This window comes from Aedes albopictus, chromosome 2 (genome assembly GCF_035046485.1).
Source record: "Aedes albopictus strain Foshan chromosome 2, AalbF5, whole genome shotgun sequence".
NCBI classification, from domain to species: domain Eukaryota; kingdom Metazoa; phylum Arthropoda; class Insecta; order Diptera; family Culicidae; genus Aedes; species Aedes albopictus.
In genome coordinates, this window is record NC_085137.1 from 65,878,158 (window position 1) to 65,898,685 (window position 20,528).

At 39.7% G+C, this 20,528-nt stretch overlaps 1 protein-coding gene across 1 annotated transcript; it reads right to left on the minus strand.

The window, feature by feature from the left end:
* Positions 1-1,640: 1,640 nt before the first annotated feature.
* Positions 1,641-20,027, minus strand: LOC109419322 (uncharacterized; the record flags this gene model as incomplete). Its single annotated transcript, XM_062847632.1, has 6 exons — positions 1,641-3,792; positions 8,530-9,901; positions 10,764-10,910; positions 10,987-11,236; positions 19,478-19,653; positions 19,727-20,027. Coding segments are annotated over 6 exons (3,006 nt in total), but the record flags the coding sequence as incomplete, so codon positions are not given.
* Between the last annotated feature and the right edge of the window lie 501 nt (positions 20,028-20,528).

The following is a 20,528-nucleotide window of genomic DNA, read 5'->3' on the forward strand; positions in this document are numbered from 1 at the left end:
GAATTTCTGTAGAAATTTTTCAAGGCATCTCTAAAGGAATTTCTGGAGATATCACTGGTGGAAATACTGATGGAATCTTTGGAGGAATTCCCGATAGAATCCCTGGAAGATTTTTTGGAGTATTTTGGAGACGAATTTCTGAAGGAATCTCTAGAAAAATTCTGGAGAATTCCGTGAGGAATCTCTGGAGGAGTCCTTGAAAGAATTCCTTGAGCAAGAATTTCCTGAGGAATCCTAGGAGAAATACATATAGGAAACTCGGGAGGAATTGCTCATCCCTTGTAATACCTGGAAAAAATCCTGAAAGAACCCCTGGAGAAATCCTTAGACGAATTCCTGGGAGAATCACTGGAAGAATTGTGGAATGAATTCTTGGAGGAATTTATGAGGGATTTCCTGGAGGAGTTGATGAGGGAGTCACTTGGGGAATCCTTGGAGGAATTTATGAAGTATTGCCTGGTGGGATCGTCGATGGAGTTCTTGGACGAATTTCTGGAGAAACAAATGTAGTAAGGAATCCCTGAAAGAAATGCTGAAAGAATCGCTGGAGAAACTCTTGGAAGAATCCCTAGAAGAATTCCTGGGAGAATCACTGCAATAATTGCTGTAGGAACCATGGAGGCGTTTAAAGAGGATTCAATTGAAGGATCCTTGGAGGAATTTGTGGAAGAATCTTTGGAGAAATACATGTCGGAAATTCGAGAGGAATTTCTAAAGGAATCCCTGTAGGAGTTCCTGGAGGAATCTTCGTAGGAATCCCTGGAAAGAATCCTGAAGGAATCTTGGTAGTACTTCTCGATTAACGGAAGGGACAGGACGAATCCCTGGGAAATACTTGGCGGATTCTCTGGAGAGATCCTTTAAGGATTTTCTGGAGGAATTCCTGGAAGAATGTCTGGAGAAGTCTGGTTGACCCGGGCAAACAATTATGTCAGTGCAGCGGAGGACGAAAATGATCCAACTCCCACGCTAGAGAAGTTAAGGATCCCTTTAGCCATCTCAAAGCCAACAAAGCTGCTGGTTATGGTCCCATTAGACGTGACAATTATTTTGCCAAGCAAGCGCAACAACACAACGTGAATCATAGCAACCTTGGATAAATGTCGGACTTCAATGGCAAATGTTTGGCATGAACACGGCATTAATATCACAAGGTAGGCTAGTAACCTATGTAAACATCTATTTTGGATGTAAACATGTGACGTCGTTCTTATCGTTTTTCACGTAGATCAAATTGGTGTGGAGTAAGTACTAGATCGCCTATGAACGATTTGAATTACGTCATCAAAAAACTGTCAGATTTCGGGAATATCTCACCTTCTGTACACCGTGGGCATGAAGTTAAACAGTCTAATGGCACCATTAGGATGATATCGCAATTGAACTCATCATGATGGGCCCAGAAAAGTTGGCCATCTGCCTGCACCGGTTGATAGTCAGGATCTGGGAAACTGGATAACTACCGGAGTAGTGGAAATATGAAGGCGAATCATCAGTGAAAGTCATGCCTTCTACGGGCTCCAGAAAAAACTGCGGTCAAAAAAGAGTGCAATCACATGGCGTTTTCAAGCGATACGTGCTAAAGACAATCTTCTAAGCCGGGAACTTTTCGGATCTCGAAACAGTACACTGACGAAAACTAAGGCAACAAGCAGGTTTATTACTTTTACGATTGAATATGTTCTGTTACTGTATAAGATTGATTTGATTAGATAGATGTGAGTACGTAGCGATAATTTATTGATAACTTCAGTAATTTATTAGCATTCGTGTCAATCGAAGTAGGCGAGCAGTTTGACTTTTTCTGTTTTAATTCGGGTGAATCCAAATAAAAAGTACCCTGCAAGCAAAGACTACTTTGATGGAGTCAAACAACTCGCCCACAAACGTAGGTAGTCTATCAATGATGGTAATGAAGATATTGCCCCAGAAATGACAACATCATGTATGATGTGATGGCAAACATAATATGTTAGAATGCCCAATTTTCAGTCTACATTAACGGTGTACAAACTGCAATAACAATATCAAACTAACTACCATGGAGGGGGATTCCAATCGTCTTTGATTTTCTATTTGATTACTTTCATTGTGTCCTATCCCTATTGCTGCTGATGCTCTGATATCATCCTCTGAATGATATACTGAATGATGTGTTCACGTTCTCGTTTGCGTTAGCCAAAAAGCTGAATCCGAAAAATATAGAGCAGCAATGCACTTTTCTATTTGCTAAGAATCAAAGCGAACCCGATCGTTACAATGTAACAATTTTAACAATAGCTATGTGGGGCACCTATACAAACACAGCGGGGAGGGGCGGGTAGCGATGAGCATAACGCAAATTGGAAGTAACAGAATAGCGACCGAACTCAATTCAATTAGAATGTACTCTTGTTTCCTTTTCTGACTGTCGCCATGCATAACAGTGTATAGGTAGGGGTATGTGGGTATACCGAACGACACAAACGAAAATGAACTAAAACCGACCGACAAGAGACGATAATAAAAAACGTTAAAATAATAAAATTTAATTAAAAGCTATCTGACTCGGAATAGTTTGTGTTTTTTCTTCTTTCTCGACCTCTATGGGTGAATGACAGACTTGCCCTGCTGCTCTGCTGATGTTTCGTTATGCAGCGATGGGTAAATGCGACGAGAGTACGGTTTGGATTGCATCTGGTTACCATACTGGTTGATATTGGAAGAAACTCTCAACTAGTCAAATTGACGGACGCGGGGCGACGCACATCAAGCGGTGTGCTTCTTCAATCGAGTTAGTGCAAAGCAATTACATTAGATGCGAATCAGTTTCGATTTATTTTTGGTTTGATGCTGATAAAGTGGCTTGATACTCCCCTGCGAGGAATACTCTTAATCACAGCATCTCTTAAAAGCAACTCACCAGAGGCAGCCAAGCAAGCGCATGTCTCCACCCGGAAAGAGTCTACACACTCGTTCTAACGTAAATTTCTACACATTCAAATGTAACTCTACAATACCCGCGCGCGTGGTTAAATCAACAGCTCACTTTGTTATAAATCCGTCGAGTCGGACGATTTAGGTCGACCAACCGGTGGTGGTGGTGCCGGAACTTGTGGCCGTTTGATTTTGGCCTGATCGAATCCGCGTGGCGACTGGGGCACGTGCTGAAGACTAGTTAGGGTTGCTGCGTTATTAGCGGAGTCCGCCGTCGTCGCCTGCTCCGATGAGGGGCCTACTGCGCTCGTCGGCGATTGGATGTCGCTGCCAAGGGATCCGGTGGACTCCATCATGGCTAACGGGGGGACACCTTCCGGAACTGTGACCACCAGGGATGATGGTTTGTCTTTGCTCTTGCTCTGCTCATCTCCCGAGGATCCCTTATCGGGCACATCGATGATCGCGACCTGCTGTTTATCGATGTTGTAGATTTGGGTCCTCTCGAGAACGGTCGAACCGCTTTCCTTGCTTGTCCCCGAGCTGGTTTCGCCTCGGAAGCTTTGAGCCTTTTTGATGGAGGTTCCGGCGCTGATTAGCGTGTTGGTTCCTTCGCTTACTTTGGATATTTCCGGGATGGAGCCTTTGAAGCTCTGTGGCCTCAACAGGATAGCAGGCCGTTCTGGGATGACGGGTTTTTCGCGAATTGCCGAATGGGAGGCTGGACTGCTATCGTCATCGGTGATGTTCGCGGTCGGACTTGGTCCGGTAGGGGTGGGCGTCTTTGCAACGACTAAAGTTGTCCTCGGTAGGGCCACCGGTTTCACCGGCAATGGAAACGTCGGACGATGATGGTTTTCCTTATTTTCTTTATTTCTTTGGTAGGGAAGAATAAAAAGGAAGGATCATTAGTCGGTTTGGTAAGAAGTAATTATTCAGATTAGTTTTGAGATTGTTCGTATTACTGGAAAGTCTTCGGAAACATCATTAATGGCCAATATTCCTAGACGGTAGGACTGTGCACCATGGTGGTTCATCAATATGGATGGTTTTAATTGGGTATGTAATTTTCAATCTAGAATAAGAAAAATATCATGCCGAGGATCAGTAAATTTATGGACCTTATATCCGGATCAGACACGAATGCCACATAAGTGATTAAGTGTCTTTAATAAATATTAATAATAATAATATATCCGGATTTTCCAGAACCGGTTCCAGCAGGAAGCTAGGAGAACACTTCTAACACAATCACAATACTGTACAAGGAATTACTCTAGGGAAACCAATGATTTATTTTCTCTAATTTTTTTTTCTAGAATTATTACAAGATGAGCATCCTTGCAGAAATTTAACTTTATGAGTTCAGCTGGTATTCCTCCAAAGATTCCTAATCATTTTTTTTTTCAGGAAGTCATGCAGGAATTCCTCTAGGAATTTTCTTTGAAGGAGTTGCTTAAAGTGTTTTTCAAAGATTCTTCTTGAAACCAGCCCACGCGTTTCTTCAGGAATTTCACCAGATATTCCTCAAGGAATGTCTTCAGAATTTCCAACAAGAATTTTGCTATAGAATGTCCCCAGGATTTTTGTATAAATTCCGCAAGAAATATTTCTCAAGGTTGCTCCAGAAATTTCTCAAGGTATGACTTCCGATGGGAAGAAGAGACAATTCCAGCAGTATTTTTTCACAGATTTCAGGAATTCTTTTAGAGATTTTTGTAGGAGTTCTTTCGGAGATAACTTTGAAGAATCTTGTAAAATTTTCTATAAGGATTGCTTCAGATTTTTTTTTTCTAGAATTTTTTAGGGGATTGTTTTTGGAATTGATTCAGAGATCTTTTCGGGTATTCCTCCAGTGATACCTTCGAAAATACCTCCAAGAATTGTTCGCTTGCATTTCGCCAGGAATTTCTCTATAGAATTCTAGAGACTTTTTTTTTTGAAACTCCTCTGGAGGTTTCTTCGGAAGTTCCTCCAGGTGTTTATCTATGGATTGTTTCATTTATTCCTTTTAGGATTTATTCACACCATTCTTTAGGGATTTTTCCAGAAATATTTCCGTTCATCCTTTCAGGAATTTTCCCTGAGATTATCTCAGAAATTCTTTCAGAAATCACTTCGGGATTCAGTCCTTTCCATTTCTCCGACAATTTTACAAGAAATTATTCTAAGTAGAACTGCGAAAGCTAATTCAACATGATATTCCTTCAGAGATTCCTAAAAATGATTCCTCCAGATTTCCTGCTGGGTTTTCTTCAGAAATGTCTCCTATCTTTACTTCAGAAATTGCTCTATCTGGCATTCCTTCGGAAATTCCTCCAGGGATTCCTTGAACAATAATCCAGTAATCACTTGTCTAATTTCTGGATGAATTTCAGAAAAAAAGTCTTAGAGAAATATCTAAAATTACTTTTGGAAAGATCTATGAATTAATCCAAGGGAATATTTCTTTCGGCAGTAACTGCAAACAGAATCCTTGTAGGAATTTCTGCAGGAATCCCTGACGTAATTTCCGAAGAAATTCCTGAAAGTATCCAAGGAGGAATTCCTGGAGAATTTTTAAAGGAGATAAAGGAATTTCTGACAAAAAATCAATGGAAGAACTGTTGAAGAAATACTCTGCTGAAGTTTATGGAAATATTTCTGTGAAGACATTTCAGAAAGAATTAATACAGGAATTTGTGAAGATAACTTCAGTCACATTCGTGTAGAAATCCAACGAAAGGGAGTTTCTGAAGAAATTCCTGGAGAAGTTTCTTCCGATTCAAATTCAGGAAATTCAGAAGAATGTATTGAGAAAATTTTAGAAGAAATTCGGGAGAAATCCTATAAAAGTCCTGAGGAATTTTATGAAATTAATCTTGGAGGAGTCATGCAGGTATGTCTCGACAAAAACCTAGATGAACTTCTGCAAAGATTTCTAGAATCTAGAAAGACCTTTTTCTAAATAAATTCCTTCACATTTCTGCAAAACATTTGTAGAGACATTTCTGAATAAATTTCTTGAAGTATTCGTTTATAAACTCCTAGAGGTATACTGGGAGGTGATCCTAGAGAAATTCCGAAAGAAACATTTGCAGCAGATAAGAAACAATTACATGTACGAATTTCTAAAGAAATTCCAGGAAGATTTTCCGAATAAACCCCTATAGGAATTCCTAAAAGATGTTACGGGTATAAATATGTGTTACAATTATAAGACAGAATAATTGTTTAATGTGTTATAAATTTATTGTTTGTGCGTTCTTTGTGATGCATGTTTTATTTTAACTTGTATATATTCCCATAATTTTAATGCATATTTATAGGGTTCTGGAAAAATAGAGGCCCATGAAGTTCAATTCTAATACGATTGCCAACATTCAGGCCATTTCGGGTCGCTATTAAGTACTAGAGACGTAAAGCTTTTCCTGGCACAGACTTCAAGTCATAGAGCTCTAGTGATGAAACCCGAAACGGGATGCCCGAATAGGATTAGTTTTCCTAGATAAAACCAAGCTATGAACACAGCAACAAATGCTGCGAACTAAAAGGCAAACTGCCAATTAAAATACAATTCCAGGATGACTGATAGAGCCAAACCAATACATGAAACCTCATCATCCTGTGATCGGAAGATGTTATCCATCTGGATAACACGACACATTTATGTTCTGTGTTGTGCTGTGTAAATTTGTGATGTTCCTTATTTGTGCATTTGTAAGGTTCTATGTGTTTTGATATGTTAATCCTTTGTAATAAATTAGTTTCTTTTATTTTTGTAACTAAGACTGGAAAGTATGTCTGAAACTCTTGTATTTTGTATAGGAAATCTTACAAAAAAAATCTGAAGTAAGCGGAGTTTCAGAAGTAATCGATAGAAAACATCCTAAAGGAATTCTTGAGGAAATATCTGAAGGGCGCTCTTCAGGAATTTCTGACAAAATCACAGGAGAAGTTTTTGAAAGAATCCTTGGAAGATTTAATGAACGAATTCCTAGAGAAATACATGGAGGAATACATGAACTCAAAAATCTTCGGAAGAATTCGTGCAAGATTTTCTGAATCAAAATCACTAGGTATATAAATACATTCGGGAACAAACATCTAGAGCAGGTTATGGAAAATTACCGGTAAGAATTTCTGAGAAATCCCTGGTAGATTTATCGAACAAAACACAGGAAGAATTCCTGAAAAAAACTTGAAATCATTTCTGAAATTTCTATAGAAATCCCTGGGGGTACTCGTAGAAGTCTTTCTAAAGTAATCCCTAGCGGCCCAAGCATGACACAAATCACGAAGGAGTGTCGACAGCGCAGGTTTTTTGTTGTACAGAACCCATATTCATGTAGGTAGGCAAAAAAAAATTGAAAATGACTCGTGACAACCAAAAACCTGCGCTGTCGACACTCCTTTGTGACTTCTGTGCTGCTTGGGGGAGTTTCAGAAAGAAATTCATGAGAGAATATCTGGAGCACGTCCGAAGCAATTTTTGATAAAACCGCTGGTGAATTTCTGAAGAATCCTTGGAAGATGTTTATGAAATAAACTTTGAAGAAATTATTTAATGAACCCTCGAGGAATGTCTTGCGGAAGGCTTAAAATCATTTCTGAAGGATTTTTTAAAAGATTTTCTAAATCCTTGAAGAAATTTCTGAAAAGAATTCTGAACTTTTGATTTTATGAAGTAAGCCGTAGGAATTAAAAGAATCGCCGGTGGGATTTCTGAAAAAAAAAAATACATGGAGGAATTTCTGAGGAAACCCATGCAAGGTTTTCTACAGATTTTTTTGAAGAAATTTCTAGAGGATAAACTAGAGGAGTTTCTGAAGCAAGTCATGGAAGTTTTTCTGGTAAAACCCCTGGGAGAACTTTTTGAAGGAATCCGTGGAACATTTCCTGAGCAATTTCAGAAGATATCAATGCAAGGTTTTATAAAGAAGTTCCTGAATAAATTTCTGGGAGAATTTCTAGGTCTAGAGTGCTTTAGAGTAACTTCTAAAGAATCTATGGATTTCCTGAAAGAAGGTAGAATTTCTTAGAGATTCTGCGAAAGATAGAAGAAATAGTATTAAGAATTCCTGGATTCAATCCTCCAATGGTCGTGAGCTGTCCTGGCCACGTCCGTGTGATAATTGAGGTATGGGAAAGAAATATTAGTTTGATAATGCATAAAGCACTAAAGCGGATCGTAAGTCTAGACGAGCCATCCCCACCTAGATCCGATAATATCCATATTATCGATAATATCGACAAATACATAGCACTACTAGGTAGGTGGCATCATTCTACGGCAGACTGTAAAAGAATGTTACCCAAGAATGTTGTTTTCACAACGTTGTTTGGAAATTTTGTTACTTGCATCAGCGTATCGCTCACCTTGCCATTGCTAGGCTAGAAAGCGCCAACATCACGCAGCCGATAGCATATGCTTTAGTAAGGGATGTCTCAAATTGTAATTAGCTACTTTGGTGTGATACTATCAAATTAAAGCTACAGTTTTAAACAAGACATCCCTCGCCGAAAGCAAATTTCTCTCCGTGCATTATTAACCTCCCAAGCAGACTCGCGCATAGTAGGCTTTTGATTTGCACGTTCTTCCTATTAAACCTACCACACACAATTCCTACTTACCCTATACTGCTAGTAGTAGTATCACAATTGGGAGCATTTGGTAGTTTGCTGTTTTGGTGCTGATGCTGTTGGTGCAGGTTGTGCTGACCTTTGCTTCGGTTCAGCGTCTGACTCTCTCCGATGCTGACTGCTGCCGGCCGTGGGGGTGGGATTTTATCTCCCACGCTGGCCGCCGTCGTCGATACCGTGACCGTCGATGGGGTGGCGGACGTCGTCATCGACGATTTGAGCTTCAGCAGGTTGTCATGACTTTCGGCGCGGATCATCATCGTCTGCCGCTGACCGCCGTTGCCGAATTCCTGTTGGGCTTGTTTGTACGCGTGATGTTGTAGGGACTGGAATCCTTCGTCTTCGCGATGATCCCGCCGATGGTGATCGTTGTTGTTCAGCTGTTTGAAGTACGAGCTGGACTGGAGCTTGTTGTTCAGCTCCCGGGAGCTGTTGCTGTGGTTACTGCTACCGGTGCTGTTCTTGTGATGACTGTCGGGAGGAGTAGGCGCAGCTTGTTTATTGTGTTTTCTCCGCACAGTAGGCTTTGGACTGCTTTCGTGTGGTGGACTGGAATGATCCGATAGGGAACTATTCGACTGACTCCGGTGCTTGTTGAGCTGATCGTTACTGTTGATTAGAATAAGACTAGTATCGTGACTGCTGCTGCGGGAATGTGATGTAGATGCTTTCTGGGAGTTGTTGGTGTATATCCCTCCTCCTCCACCACCTCCACTGCCTCCTCCTCCACTGTTATAATACCGAACCTCGTCTTGGCTACTCGCGGTTGTCGTTACGATCATCGATCGCGACATCATATCGTTAGGAACATATCTCACCGGCAAATCTTTGTCCACCGGAAATCCGCCATTGTCCGGAAAGAGCGAATCTCTGCTCATACTAACATAGAAATTCACGTCCCCATCGAAGAAGAAGCCCCAATCGGCGATCATTGCTTCCACAATGGTATTCACCGTGGCCGTACTGTTCACCTGATCGATGTAGTTTTCGTTCTCATTCGGCGACCACAGAAGATTGGGCGACATCACAATGGCAATGTTCTGGGGGGACATTTTGTTCTCCTGGTTCTTCTCCGACAGATAGGACAGGAACTTCATGAGGTATCGTAAGTTGTTGTAGTTTTCCTTCGGTAGCTGATTGACGATGTTCAGGATCGCCGCTTTCCGCTGGGTTTCGTTCTGTTTTTGGGCTGCCGCCACAAAGTCCGTATAGAACTCGAACGTGAGCAGCGGATCCGGCAGACTTCGGAGGTATTTCTTTAGCACTCCGGCTATGACATGGGGATCGGCGTACTTATCCGGTAGCGGAGGTGTGACGTAGTTGGCGTTGATAGCGGAGATCATTCGTCGCAGTTTTGAGGATGCTGTAAAAGATTGTTTAAATTAGATCATGAAACGATAGATGCAATTATTATTTTGAATTCTTGGAACAATACTCTTCATTTTGAAATGCAGATATGATTTGTGAGTCGACTGAGCCTTCGAAGCTTACTAATCATAGGAGTTACCATCCGTTATGATTTGGCAGGATCAGACCCGTCACCCTCAGCAGCAGTATTCGCGCATTTGCCTTTAGATATGCATCTGCAGCACTGTGTTCGCCAACTTTTAGTCAGATACCTATCATAAGCTACATAGAACTTGATTGCGAAGACAACTGTAAACATCGTAGTTGCTACTCTGTGATTGATCAAAAAATCATTGTTGCATGAAGTCGAATAGTGCTTAGGATTAGCTAATCATTCTCAATGTGCACAATTATAGAAAATACAACATACATGATGTAAACATGCAAATGATTTTTGGCAGGAGAAGCTCTCATTCAAAAACTGCGATAGAGCTCATAGAACATTAAGCTGAAGCAGATTTTTATCTCAGTTGAGACGTTGTGCCACAAAGAAGAAGACAAATCTAAGCATTGGTTACGGAAAATGAATTGAATATATTGAGCAACATTGGAGAATCGATTTCTACTATTGACATGATTCTATCTGAAAGTTACAATGATGTAAAACTGAGGAATCAAATTTTATTTACTGAACTCGAAAAACGACACTGAGTCATTTCTCCCCGTAAACTTGCTTGACCCTACTACACATTTTATTGTTACTCATTCGAAAACAACAAGCGATTACCACTGCATCTGGTATCTGATTATTTAAGAAGCCGATTAAATCACATCTGTTTCCTCCAAAGAAAAGATAACGCTCTTCAATCGCAACTTACCACATCCTACCCGTAGCAATCCTTCCTCGTAGAGGCCTTTCTCCAGCAAACAGCACACGCAAAGCTCGATAACGTAAGCAATTTTACGATCTGTCGCTTTCAGGTGTTCTTGCAGGGGTGTGTGGAAGATTTGCTTGTTGTTCCGTCCTACAATGTACAGAGAAAGTTCGAAATGAGTCATTTTTGCACCTTACATCATTCGTTCAACGTTTCAAACACATACGAAACAGACCGTCCATGCTCTTGATGGTCCCCTGGATCTCCCGCAGCGCCGAGGTGTAGTACAATTCCTGATGTTTGACGTACTCCTTCACGTAGTTGGCAATGTTTTCCTCTTCGGCCAACAGTTCGTACATGTACGATTCGTACAAGTCCCGTTCCTTCTCCAGCTTGCTGTGGAGTTCTTCCTGGTCATCCTTCAGTTGGGTTAGTTTGGCTTGGTTACCTAGCTGGTCGCTGTTCCTCACGGCAGACTGCAATTGAAGAAAACAACAAATTTATAATGATGTATTGTGTAATTCTCGCTGAGACCGGCCCACTATTTACATCTTGTCTTTAAAAATGCTTAAGGTGGCGATTTACTGAAAGTCCTTGCCGAAAAGGTAAGGAAAATGCATTTGATTACTCAAATTGATTGACCCCTCGTTAGATTTTGTTATGACACTGCAATGATGGTGCAATGCAAGATATGATTATGGTGCAAAATAGAATCATGATATTACCCGCTATATGAATTCTCAAGCGATGTCAGAATAAAAGAAGATTCCATAGATTAGGGCGGAATTCCTAGATAAAAAATTCTATCAGAATTCTTGTCACAATCTATAAAGATCTTCCAAGAATTCCACCAGAAATTCTAAATTGCTCCAAGATGCCTCAAGGGATTGTCCTAGAAATTCCCCCAGGGATTTCTCAAGAAAATCTTCCAGGAATTTCTCCCAGAATTCCTCCAAGATTTTTTTCTGAAATTCCTCAAAAAAATCCTCCACAAATTCCACCAGCAATTTCTCCTGAAATTCCTACAAGAATACCTCCAGGAATTCCTGCAGGGATTCTTCCAGGATATACAGGAGTTATTCCACTAATTCCTCCAAAGATTTCTCCAGAAATATCTCCAGGACGCCTCCAGGGAATTCATCCAGAATTTCTCCAAGATTAAATTCCTTAAAAAATCCTCCAGGAATTCTTATGGGATCCTCGAAATTCTTCCAGGAATTCATCCAAGAATTCATCAAGGGAATCCTCCAGGAGTTCCTCCAGAGATTGTTCTAGATTTTTTTTTCTGAAATTCTTCGAAAAATCCTCTAGAAATTTCACCAGCAAATCCTCCTAAAATTTCTACAGGAATTCCTCTTGCAATATCTCTAGGAATTTCTGCAGGGATTCCTCCAGGAATTTCTCCAAAGATTCCTCCGCAAGCTACTCCACGGATTCTTTCCGAGATTTCTCCATGATTTCCTCCAGAAATTCGTCCAGTAAGTCTTCCAAGGACTCCTCTAGGAACGCCTTCAGAGACTTCTCTTGAAATTACTCCAGGGATTCATCCTGGATTCTCCTGAAATTGTTGCAAGGATTCCGCCAGGGAATCCTAGAGATTCTAATTAATTCTACCAGGAATACCTCCAGGAATCCCTACATAAATTCATCCAGAAATTCCTCCACGGATTCCTCCAAGAACTCTATTGCGGATTTCTCCAGGGATTTGTCCTGTAATCCCTACAGGGATTCATCCTAGAATTCCTTCACTAATTCCTTTAGGAATTCTTCCAGGAATTCCACCAAAGATTCCTCCAGGAATTTTTCAGAGCTTCCTGTAGATATTCTTACAAGAAATCCTTTAGGATTGTATCCAGGGATTCTTCCTAAAATTAATTCACGCATTCTTCCTGTAATCCTGTAATCTTCCTTAAGGCATTTCTCCAGACATTCCACCAGGGATTTATCCATGAATTTTCAAGAGCTTCTTCCAGAAATTTTCCAAGGATTCCTTTAGAAATGCCTTCAGGGATTCCGCCTGAAAATCCTCCAAGATCCTTCCAGAATTACTCCAGAAATTTCTCCAGGAATTCTTCCAAAGATTCCTTCGGGAATGCCTGCAGGGCTTCCTTCGGAATTTCCTCCAGGAATTACTCTTGAAATTCCTGGATTTCTCCATTTATTTCTCATCATCGTCAACAAGACCAAATTCGGAGCAATATCTGAAACAATCCTGCTTAAATCTCTGAAGGAACCGCAGGGACAATTTAAAAAAGTCTTGTAAGAATTTCAGCAGCAATCCTTGAAGAAATTTCTCAAGGAATTCTTGGAGGAAAACAAAAATCCGAAAAACATTTAAGAGAAACTTCTGAAAGAATTTTAGAAGAAATCCCTTGTTCCAATTCCTGAAGACTCCCTAAAATTCCTAAGAATTCTTTGGTAATGTTTTTGAAGGAATCCCTGGAGGAATTTCAGAAGGAATCCTAGCAGAGATTTCTGAAATAATCCCTGAAAAATCTCCAGTAGCACCCATGTAAAAATCTTAGGAAGCAGTAGGCTAGAGGAATATTCATAGAAAATTTAAGCAGAATTCTCGAAGAAATCCCAGGTGGAACTTTCTGGAAAAATACTTGATGCAACACTTCGGAAAACCCTTGGTTCCTAGAAAAAAAAATGATTGAGGATGTTTTTGGGCAAATTCCTGGAGCAATCTGTGGACACAAAAAGGCATTGAAAAGCTTCTGTAAAGACCCATTAATAAAAAAAAACTCATGAAATATTTCGTTGGAGTTATGCTTAGCGGAAATGCCATAGAAACTTCTGGGGAGATACATGGAGGAGCATCTGGAAGAAATCCTGAAGAAATCTCTGCACGCCTGTGGGAAACTCCTGAAGAAATTCAGCTTGAATCACTGAAAGTAATAATGCTGAAGGTCTGGAGGAATTCATTGAGGATTTTCTGGGTGAACCTCTGAAGGAACTTCTGGACACATTCCAGCGGGAGTTTTCAATGGAATCGCTTTAGCAATAACTAAACAAACCACTGGTGGCAAGTCTGATGGACTTCCTGTACGAATTTCTGAAGGAATCTTTGGAAGTTTTTTTTTTTCAAGAAACCACTAGAAGAATTAATGAAACAATCTTCGACAGAATTTCTAAAGAATCTCTGATAAAAATTTTGAAAAATTATCTAAGCGAATTCCTACAAGAGTTTTTTTTAAGGAATTCCTGACGGAGTTTCAGCACGAACCCATGTAACTCTACCGAAAACAATTATTGGAAAAACTCTTGAGGGAATATCTGGAGACAGCCCTGCAGAAATTTCCTGAAGAATATTACCTCCATAAGTAATTTCTGAAGGAATCCATGGAGCTATTTTGGAAGGAATCCATAGCAGATTTGTTTTAGAAATTCTGAAAGAGTTTGGCATTGGCGTAGCTAGGGGGGGTTCCAGGGGTGCCTGGCACCCCCTAGAACAAATTTGGCACCCCCTAGAATTTGTCCTTGACAGGCACCTAAAATTTAAAACTTCACCCAATAATTCCAGTATTTATTAATGGCACATTTAAACAAAACATAAGCAAATCTAAAATTATTGATATACTTGTTGTAGGTTTTGGCGTTATGGATATTGGTAAGAATAATGAACAGACTTCTCTCAATGGATTCCTCCAGAAATACCTCTATTAATTTATACAGTGATTTCTCTATGCCTCTTTAATGGATTCTTCAATAGACTTCCCTTAGGACTCTGCATCTGGTGGGGCTGTACAATGTACATACAAGAAATTTCTGCAGAGATTGAGCAATTTCTTCGGTGATTCTTCTAGGAATTCCTTTGCAGATTTTATTCAGTGGTTCTTCCAGAATTTTGTCATGGAATTTCTCCTGGAGGTTATATTGGCCTTCCCCCGGGAATTGTGGCTAGGATTCCTCAAGCAACTCCTGCTGAGACTCTTCCAGCAATTTCTCTTAGAACTCCTTCAAAAAATCTCACTCTGGTACTTTCAGAAATTCTACTAGGGATGTTCTTCAGGAAATTCTTCCGGAAAATCTCCAAAAACTTCTATTGACCTTCTTCCATAAATTTCAACTGTGGTACTTCAGAAATTCTTCTAGAGCTTTCTCCTGGTTTTTGTGCTGGAATCTTACCAGGTAATCTTCCTGGAATTCTTGCAGAAATTCTTTTGGTTGTTCTACCAGAGTTTTCTCCAAGGACTCATCCAGGAATTCCTCTAGAGATTTTATCCAAAGATTTCTCCAGAAATTCCTCATGAAATTGTCTCAGAAACTCCTTTTGGGCCTTCCTCCAAGAATACCTCAAACAACTCCTTCTACGGTTCTTCCCGCAATTCCTCCAGAAGTTCTTACTATGATATATCCAGAAATTCTTGTAGTGATTCATACATGAATTTATCCTAGCATAATGGCTGGAATTCGTCCGGGATATCTTCCTGCGAATCCTTCAGAAATTCCTCCTGCAATTCCTTCAGGGCCTTCATTATATATTCTTCCAGAATACCTCTACCGGTTCTAGCAGGGACTTCTCTAGGTTTTCGAAGGCTTTTTCGAAGATTCCCCCCGGCATTCCTAATGGGGTTTCTCTAGAAATTCCTGTATAGTTTACTTCAGCAGTTCCTCATAGGATTTCTGCTGAGATTTCTACAATGATACATTCTGAGAATACCTCCTGAGATTTTTCTGTGATTTCTTCAGAAGCTCTCCTCCAGGAATGTTAATCCATGATATTTTATCCAAAGATTCTCTCATAATTTTCTCATGGATTTTTTCCAGGCCTTCCTCCAGGAGTGGATGGATTTCTCAAGCTATTTCTGCTGTAATTCTTCCAGCAATTCCTCCTAGGACTCCTCCAGAAATACTTACTATAAAACATCCCGGAATTCTTCTAGGGATTCTTCTATGAATTTCACCAGGGATTCCTTCAAAAACTTGCTGGGAATATTCAAGGAAATCTTCCTAGGAGCCTTGCAGAAGTATCTTCGGTGTTTCCTCCTGGAAATCCTAAAGGGTTTTTTCCTGAGATTTCTCCAAATATTTCTCATTGGATTCCTCCAGGAACTCCTCTTGACTTTAGGATATTTCCAGAAATGATTTTGATTTTTTATAGGGATTTTTCTAAATACTCATCCAAGAACTCCTCTTGAGTTTTCAATCATGGATTACTCTAGAAACTAATCATGGTATTACTTCTGGAACTCCTCTTGGCATTCTTCAAAGAATTCCAGCTGATGGAATCCCAGTAGAAATCTCTGTAGGAATTCCTTAACGAATTTTGAGAATTGTTGGAATTTTCTGAGAAATCCTAGGAGGTATTACTAGACAAATCTCTAGTGATATCGCATAGTAATAAACGGTAAAAACTAATTGATTAGAAGGCACCGAATGTTGCTAATTGACAAATTGAGAGATGAATTTGTAAAAAAAAAACGCTTTCTGGTGGGATTCGAACACACGACTCCGTATTCGCTAAACCATAGTATGGCAAATTCCTAGAGGGTTCCTTCGGCAAGGCTGTTTTTTTTTAAATTTCTGTGGTAGTTTTTAATCAGCAATTTCTTTGGATTGTTTTCTATAACTTCAATGGCTATTTCTCTGAAAATTTTCAGCAATTTCTTTTTCGGTTGTTTTGCAATTTTCTCAAGCAATTTTACCATGATTACTGTATGATTTAATTGTGATTATATATATTGCTTCTGAAAATTGCTGAACTGGAAATTCCGAAGTTCTCAACTGGACTTGCTCAAATAAACCCCTATGAAATTCACGAAAACCATCCTGACAAATTCCCAAAGCGATTGCCGGAAAAATTACCAGCGGAATTCCGGAAGGATTTTAAAGAAATTGGCCAAAACCAATCTCAAAATAAATTGCCGAAATATATTCTATAAAAAATCCACATTCACGAAAAAAAAAATTCTAAGAAATTCTTAAAGAATTTTCCGACAGCATCAAAGGAATTTCTGAAGAAAATTCGGCATATCGATTTCCAAAGGAATTACCGAAGAAGTTCTCAAAGTTATAATCGAAGTTTCAAAAATTTCCAAAGGAATTGCTGATGAAAATCCTAAATAAATTTTATTATCCAAGTAACACTGGAATAGCCGAAGATATTCCGAAATCATCTGCTGCAGGAATTCCTTACATACTTACTGAAGAAGTTGTCGAAAGAAAAATTATAGAAGCAATTTATGAATGAATTTCCGAAGGAGTTTTCCATCGACGAAAATCCCAAAAAAAGTAGAATGGCTTGCCGAAGACTTAAAAAAAAAAATGTGAGGAAGTTTCCATAGTCATTGTTGAATTAATTACCAAAAGCTTTACTAAAAGAATTTCCTTAGAAATTGCCTGAAGAGTAATTGAAGAATTTTAAAAAGCAAATATCAATAGAATTGCTGACATTAACAAAACAATGCTTGAAACATTACTAAAAATTGGCGAGGAACTCCCGAGAAAACATTTTTAATAAAAAAAAAACAAATAAACTCCTAACGGTATTGCCAAAGAAATTTCCAAAGGATGCGTGAAATTTGCTTAGTACCGAATTCCAAACATATTACCAAATAAATTATTAAAGAAATTGCTTAAGGGGATACGAAGATATTTGCCAAATCCAAAGAAATTACTGAGAGATTTTCAAAAGAAGTCTCAATTGAAATAAATTGCAAAACAATTTCCAAATAAATTGCCGGAAATGTTCCCCTGAGGAATTACCAAAAGAATATTTTGCCGAGAACACAAAATATAAACCAGACCCGATTATCTGAATGTACGGAACTGACTGATTACTACAATGTAGGTTTTACGTAAGTCAAAATTTCAGCTTTATGCACCATTCTGTTCACCAGTTATCAATCCAGTCGAAATCATAATTTGGTGTGAGCATCAGAATCCCGAAGAGAAGAATCAAAGTTCGATCGCACCAAATTCCAGGTTTGAACTGGATTGATAATATGTTCGTGAAGCTTCAGAACGGTACTCAGAGTCAGAATAATCGAACCCAAATTTTGTAGTTTTAAGAATCATACTCACAATTTCTCTGTTAGAGTATGTTCATGTCCACGTGGTAGTGTTGCAACTAATGAAACAACAACGCTGTCGCCATAAATGTTGTGGTCAAACCAAAAATGCAAATATGTATTATGATTTTGTAATTTTAAGTATTTATAACTCTCCCAAATGTCCTTGAAAACTATTTTACTAAGGGTTGTTAATATGCTAAAACAAAAAGTTTGTCACGATGAATACAAGTTACACGCAAATTTGTGGATATTTTAAAGTTTCCGAGATTTACACTTCTAATAATTGCTCTGAAAATGTATTCTTACGAACCTGATTGTTTTCAATTCACAAAACAAAGTGGTTGTCGCGATGATTGTTAAGTTCAAACTCAAAATGCAAACTGCATGTATTATACGCAATCAAGTTATCAAGTTTTCAAACCTCACGTGACGGAGAAAGTGTTAAATCATTACATTACTAATTACTAAGAAATTGAGGGTGGATCGGTATTTTTCCTTTTCAAAAAAAAAACAAAACCTGGAAGCCACTGAATCTGGCACCCTCTAGGCACCCCCTAGGAAAAAATGCTAGATACGCCAATGGAGTTTGGGAAAAAATTGTTGAAGGAATCATTGAAAGTATTTCTAAGGAAATCGTGGATGATTTCCTGAAAGAACCCACGCACAGATTCCCAGGATTCTGAGGAATTTCTGAGGGCACCCATGGCAATATCTCTAGATAAACTCCAGAATGAATTTCTGCAGGATAACCTAGCTTTGGGAAAGAGTTCTTGAATAAATTTCCAGTGTAACCACTTGAAAACTTTGGAAAAACTTTTAAAGAAAAGTATGAATTTTCTAATGGAATCTTTGGAAAAATTCATGTTGAACCCCTTCCTGCTGAGATTTGTTCAGAATCTCCCAGGATTTTTCCTTTAAGTATTTAGAAAGCGGAATCCCAGAATTCTTGCCAAAGTTCCTCCTTGGATTTTTTCCGATAGTTTTAGAGATTTCTCCCGGCTTCCTACCGCAATTTTTCTCAGAAATTGTTGGGGAAATCCTGGGAAGTCTGCTAACAGTCCTCACAAGGTAAGGCGGATGTAATCCTAGGAGATATACAAAAGGAAAATCTCTATAGGAACTGCGGGAGAAATCTTGGATGCAATCTTCGGAGAAAGTTCGCGAAGTATTTCAGGAGAGGTCCGGGTGAAGTCGAGCGAGGAACTTCATAGACATGAATATTCAGTCTAATGCAAAAACAAGTCCATTTTTGTTCTGACAATGCAGACATAAGCTAAGTCTGTGACACACGCTCGTAAAATCTCGAGAGAGGCACCACAAATAAACTACAGCGGGGAGAAAAAAAAAACACGGAGTCTGAATCATTTAGATGGTAAGCATCACACGCTGTTTTGCATTTTCCATAAGTAACGACTGCATTGCTAAGCCACTACTGGAAATCCACAAATTAAGCAACAAACGCGATAAGCGCCTGTACGGAGTAAAAATGACCCGAGTGAGCGTATTTTTTCGCGCCCGCTGTAAAAGCCATCGCAACACAGTCACCTTGTGCAATGGTGCTATGCTAATCCAAGTCAGTGAACTCTGAAATTCAGCTGAAGACTCTCGCCCCACGTTAATGAGTCATCCATCCGATACCCTCATCATTTGCTATGAAGTCACTCGATTAGACTAACGGTTGCATGGTGGCGCACTTACATCATACTTTTGCCTTGTGGCTTCGTACTCCTGGTGACACTTGCTGACGGTGCGTTTCTGCTTCTGGATCGTTGCCAGATGCCGCTCGATGATATCGTTCAGATTTTTGCTGACCGAGTTCTCAATGTTGACCTCATTGTTGATGATTTCCGACGCGATGGTCTTTTCCAGGCGAGCTAAAAATAGGGAAATCGATTTTTAACGACTGGATCTGGATCCGAAGCCCACCCACCCATCCTGTCTGCTTACCACTCCTGTCGAGCACGTCCCGAAGCAACCCGGCGGGCAGGTCCTTGACCGAATCTTCCATCAACTGACCGAGCTGGAACTCGGCCACTTTGCGCATTCGCTTATCTTTGGCTACGGCATCCTGGGGTTGACCGGCCGATACGGTCGTTGCTATCCGTTTGTTGAGGTTCTGCAGAATGTCTTTGTACCGGTCGACCTCCCGTTCGATGTCCTGCAGACCGTCGGCATTTTTCTCCGCTTTGTTGGACCTGAAGGGCGACGACGCGGACGAGGCAGGTATGGGGAAGAGAAAGAGAGCAAAACAAAACAAGCATTAAAATTAGTATTCAAATGTGGCGCGTGAAAGGCTGTGGAAAACCAGAGGCACAACTAGGGCAGGGGATAGAAAATTTGTGCATACATGCTTTCATGTATGAGTGAAATTATTAACTTATGTCAAAACTCACATTCGTACGCTTTAAAAATAAAAGAAATACTTAAGTAGTGGAAATTACCAATAATTAGACCTACAAACACTGTGAAGCGATTCGAAAAATATGGAAAACGAAAATATTACCTCAAGCAAATATTATTTGCCAAGACCCCTACAGAAATTACTTCCTGGTTTATTTCTGAAGATCCAGGAGCGATTTCTGCCGAGCTTTCTTTGAAAACAATCATCAACTTTTCCCATAGCAAATCCTAAGTAAATTTTGCATACAGCTGGCGCTTTTTATGGGAACCATCCATTTCTCAAAATTCCCAAAACATCTCCGGCATGTTTTCTCATTATTTATAACGTTGAAACTTCTTCTGTAAATCC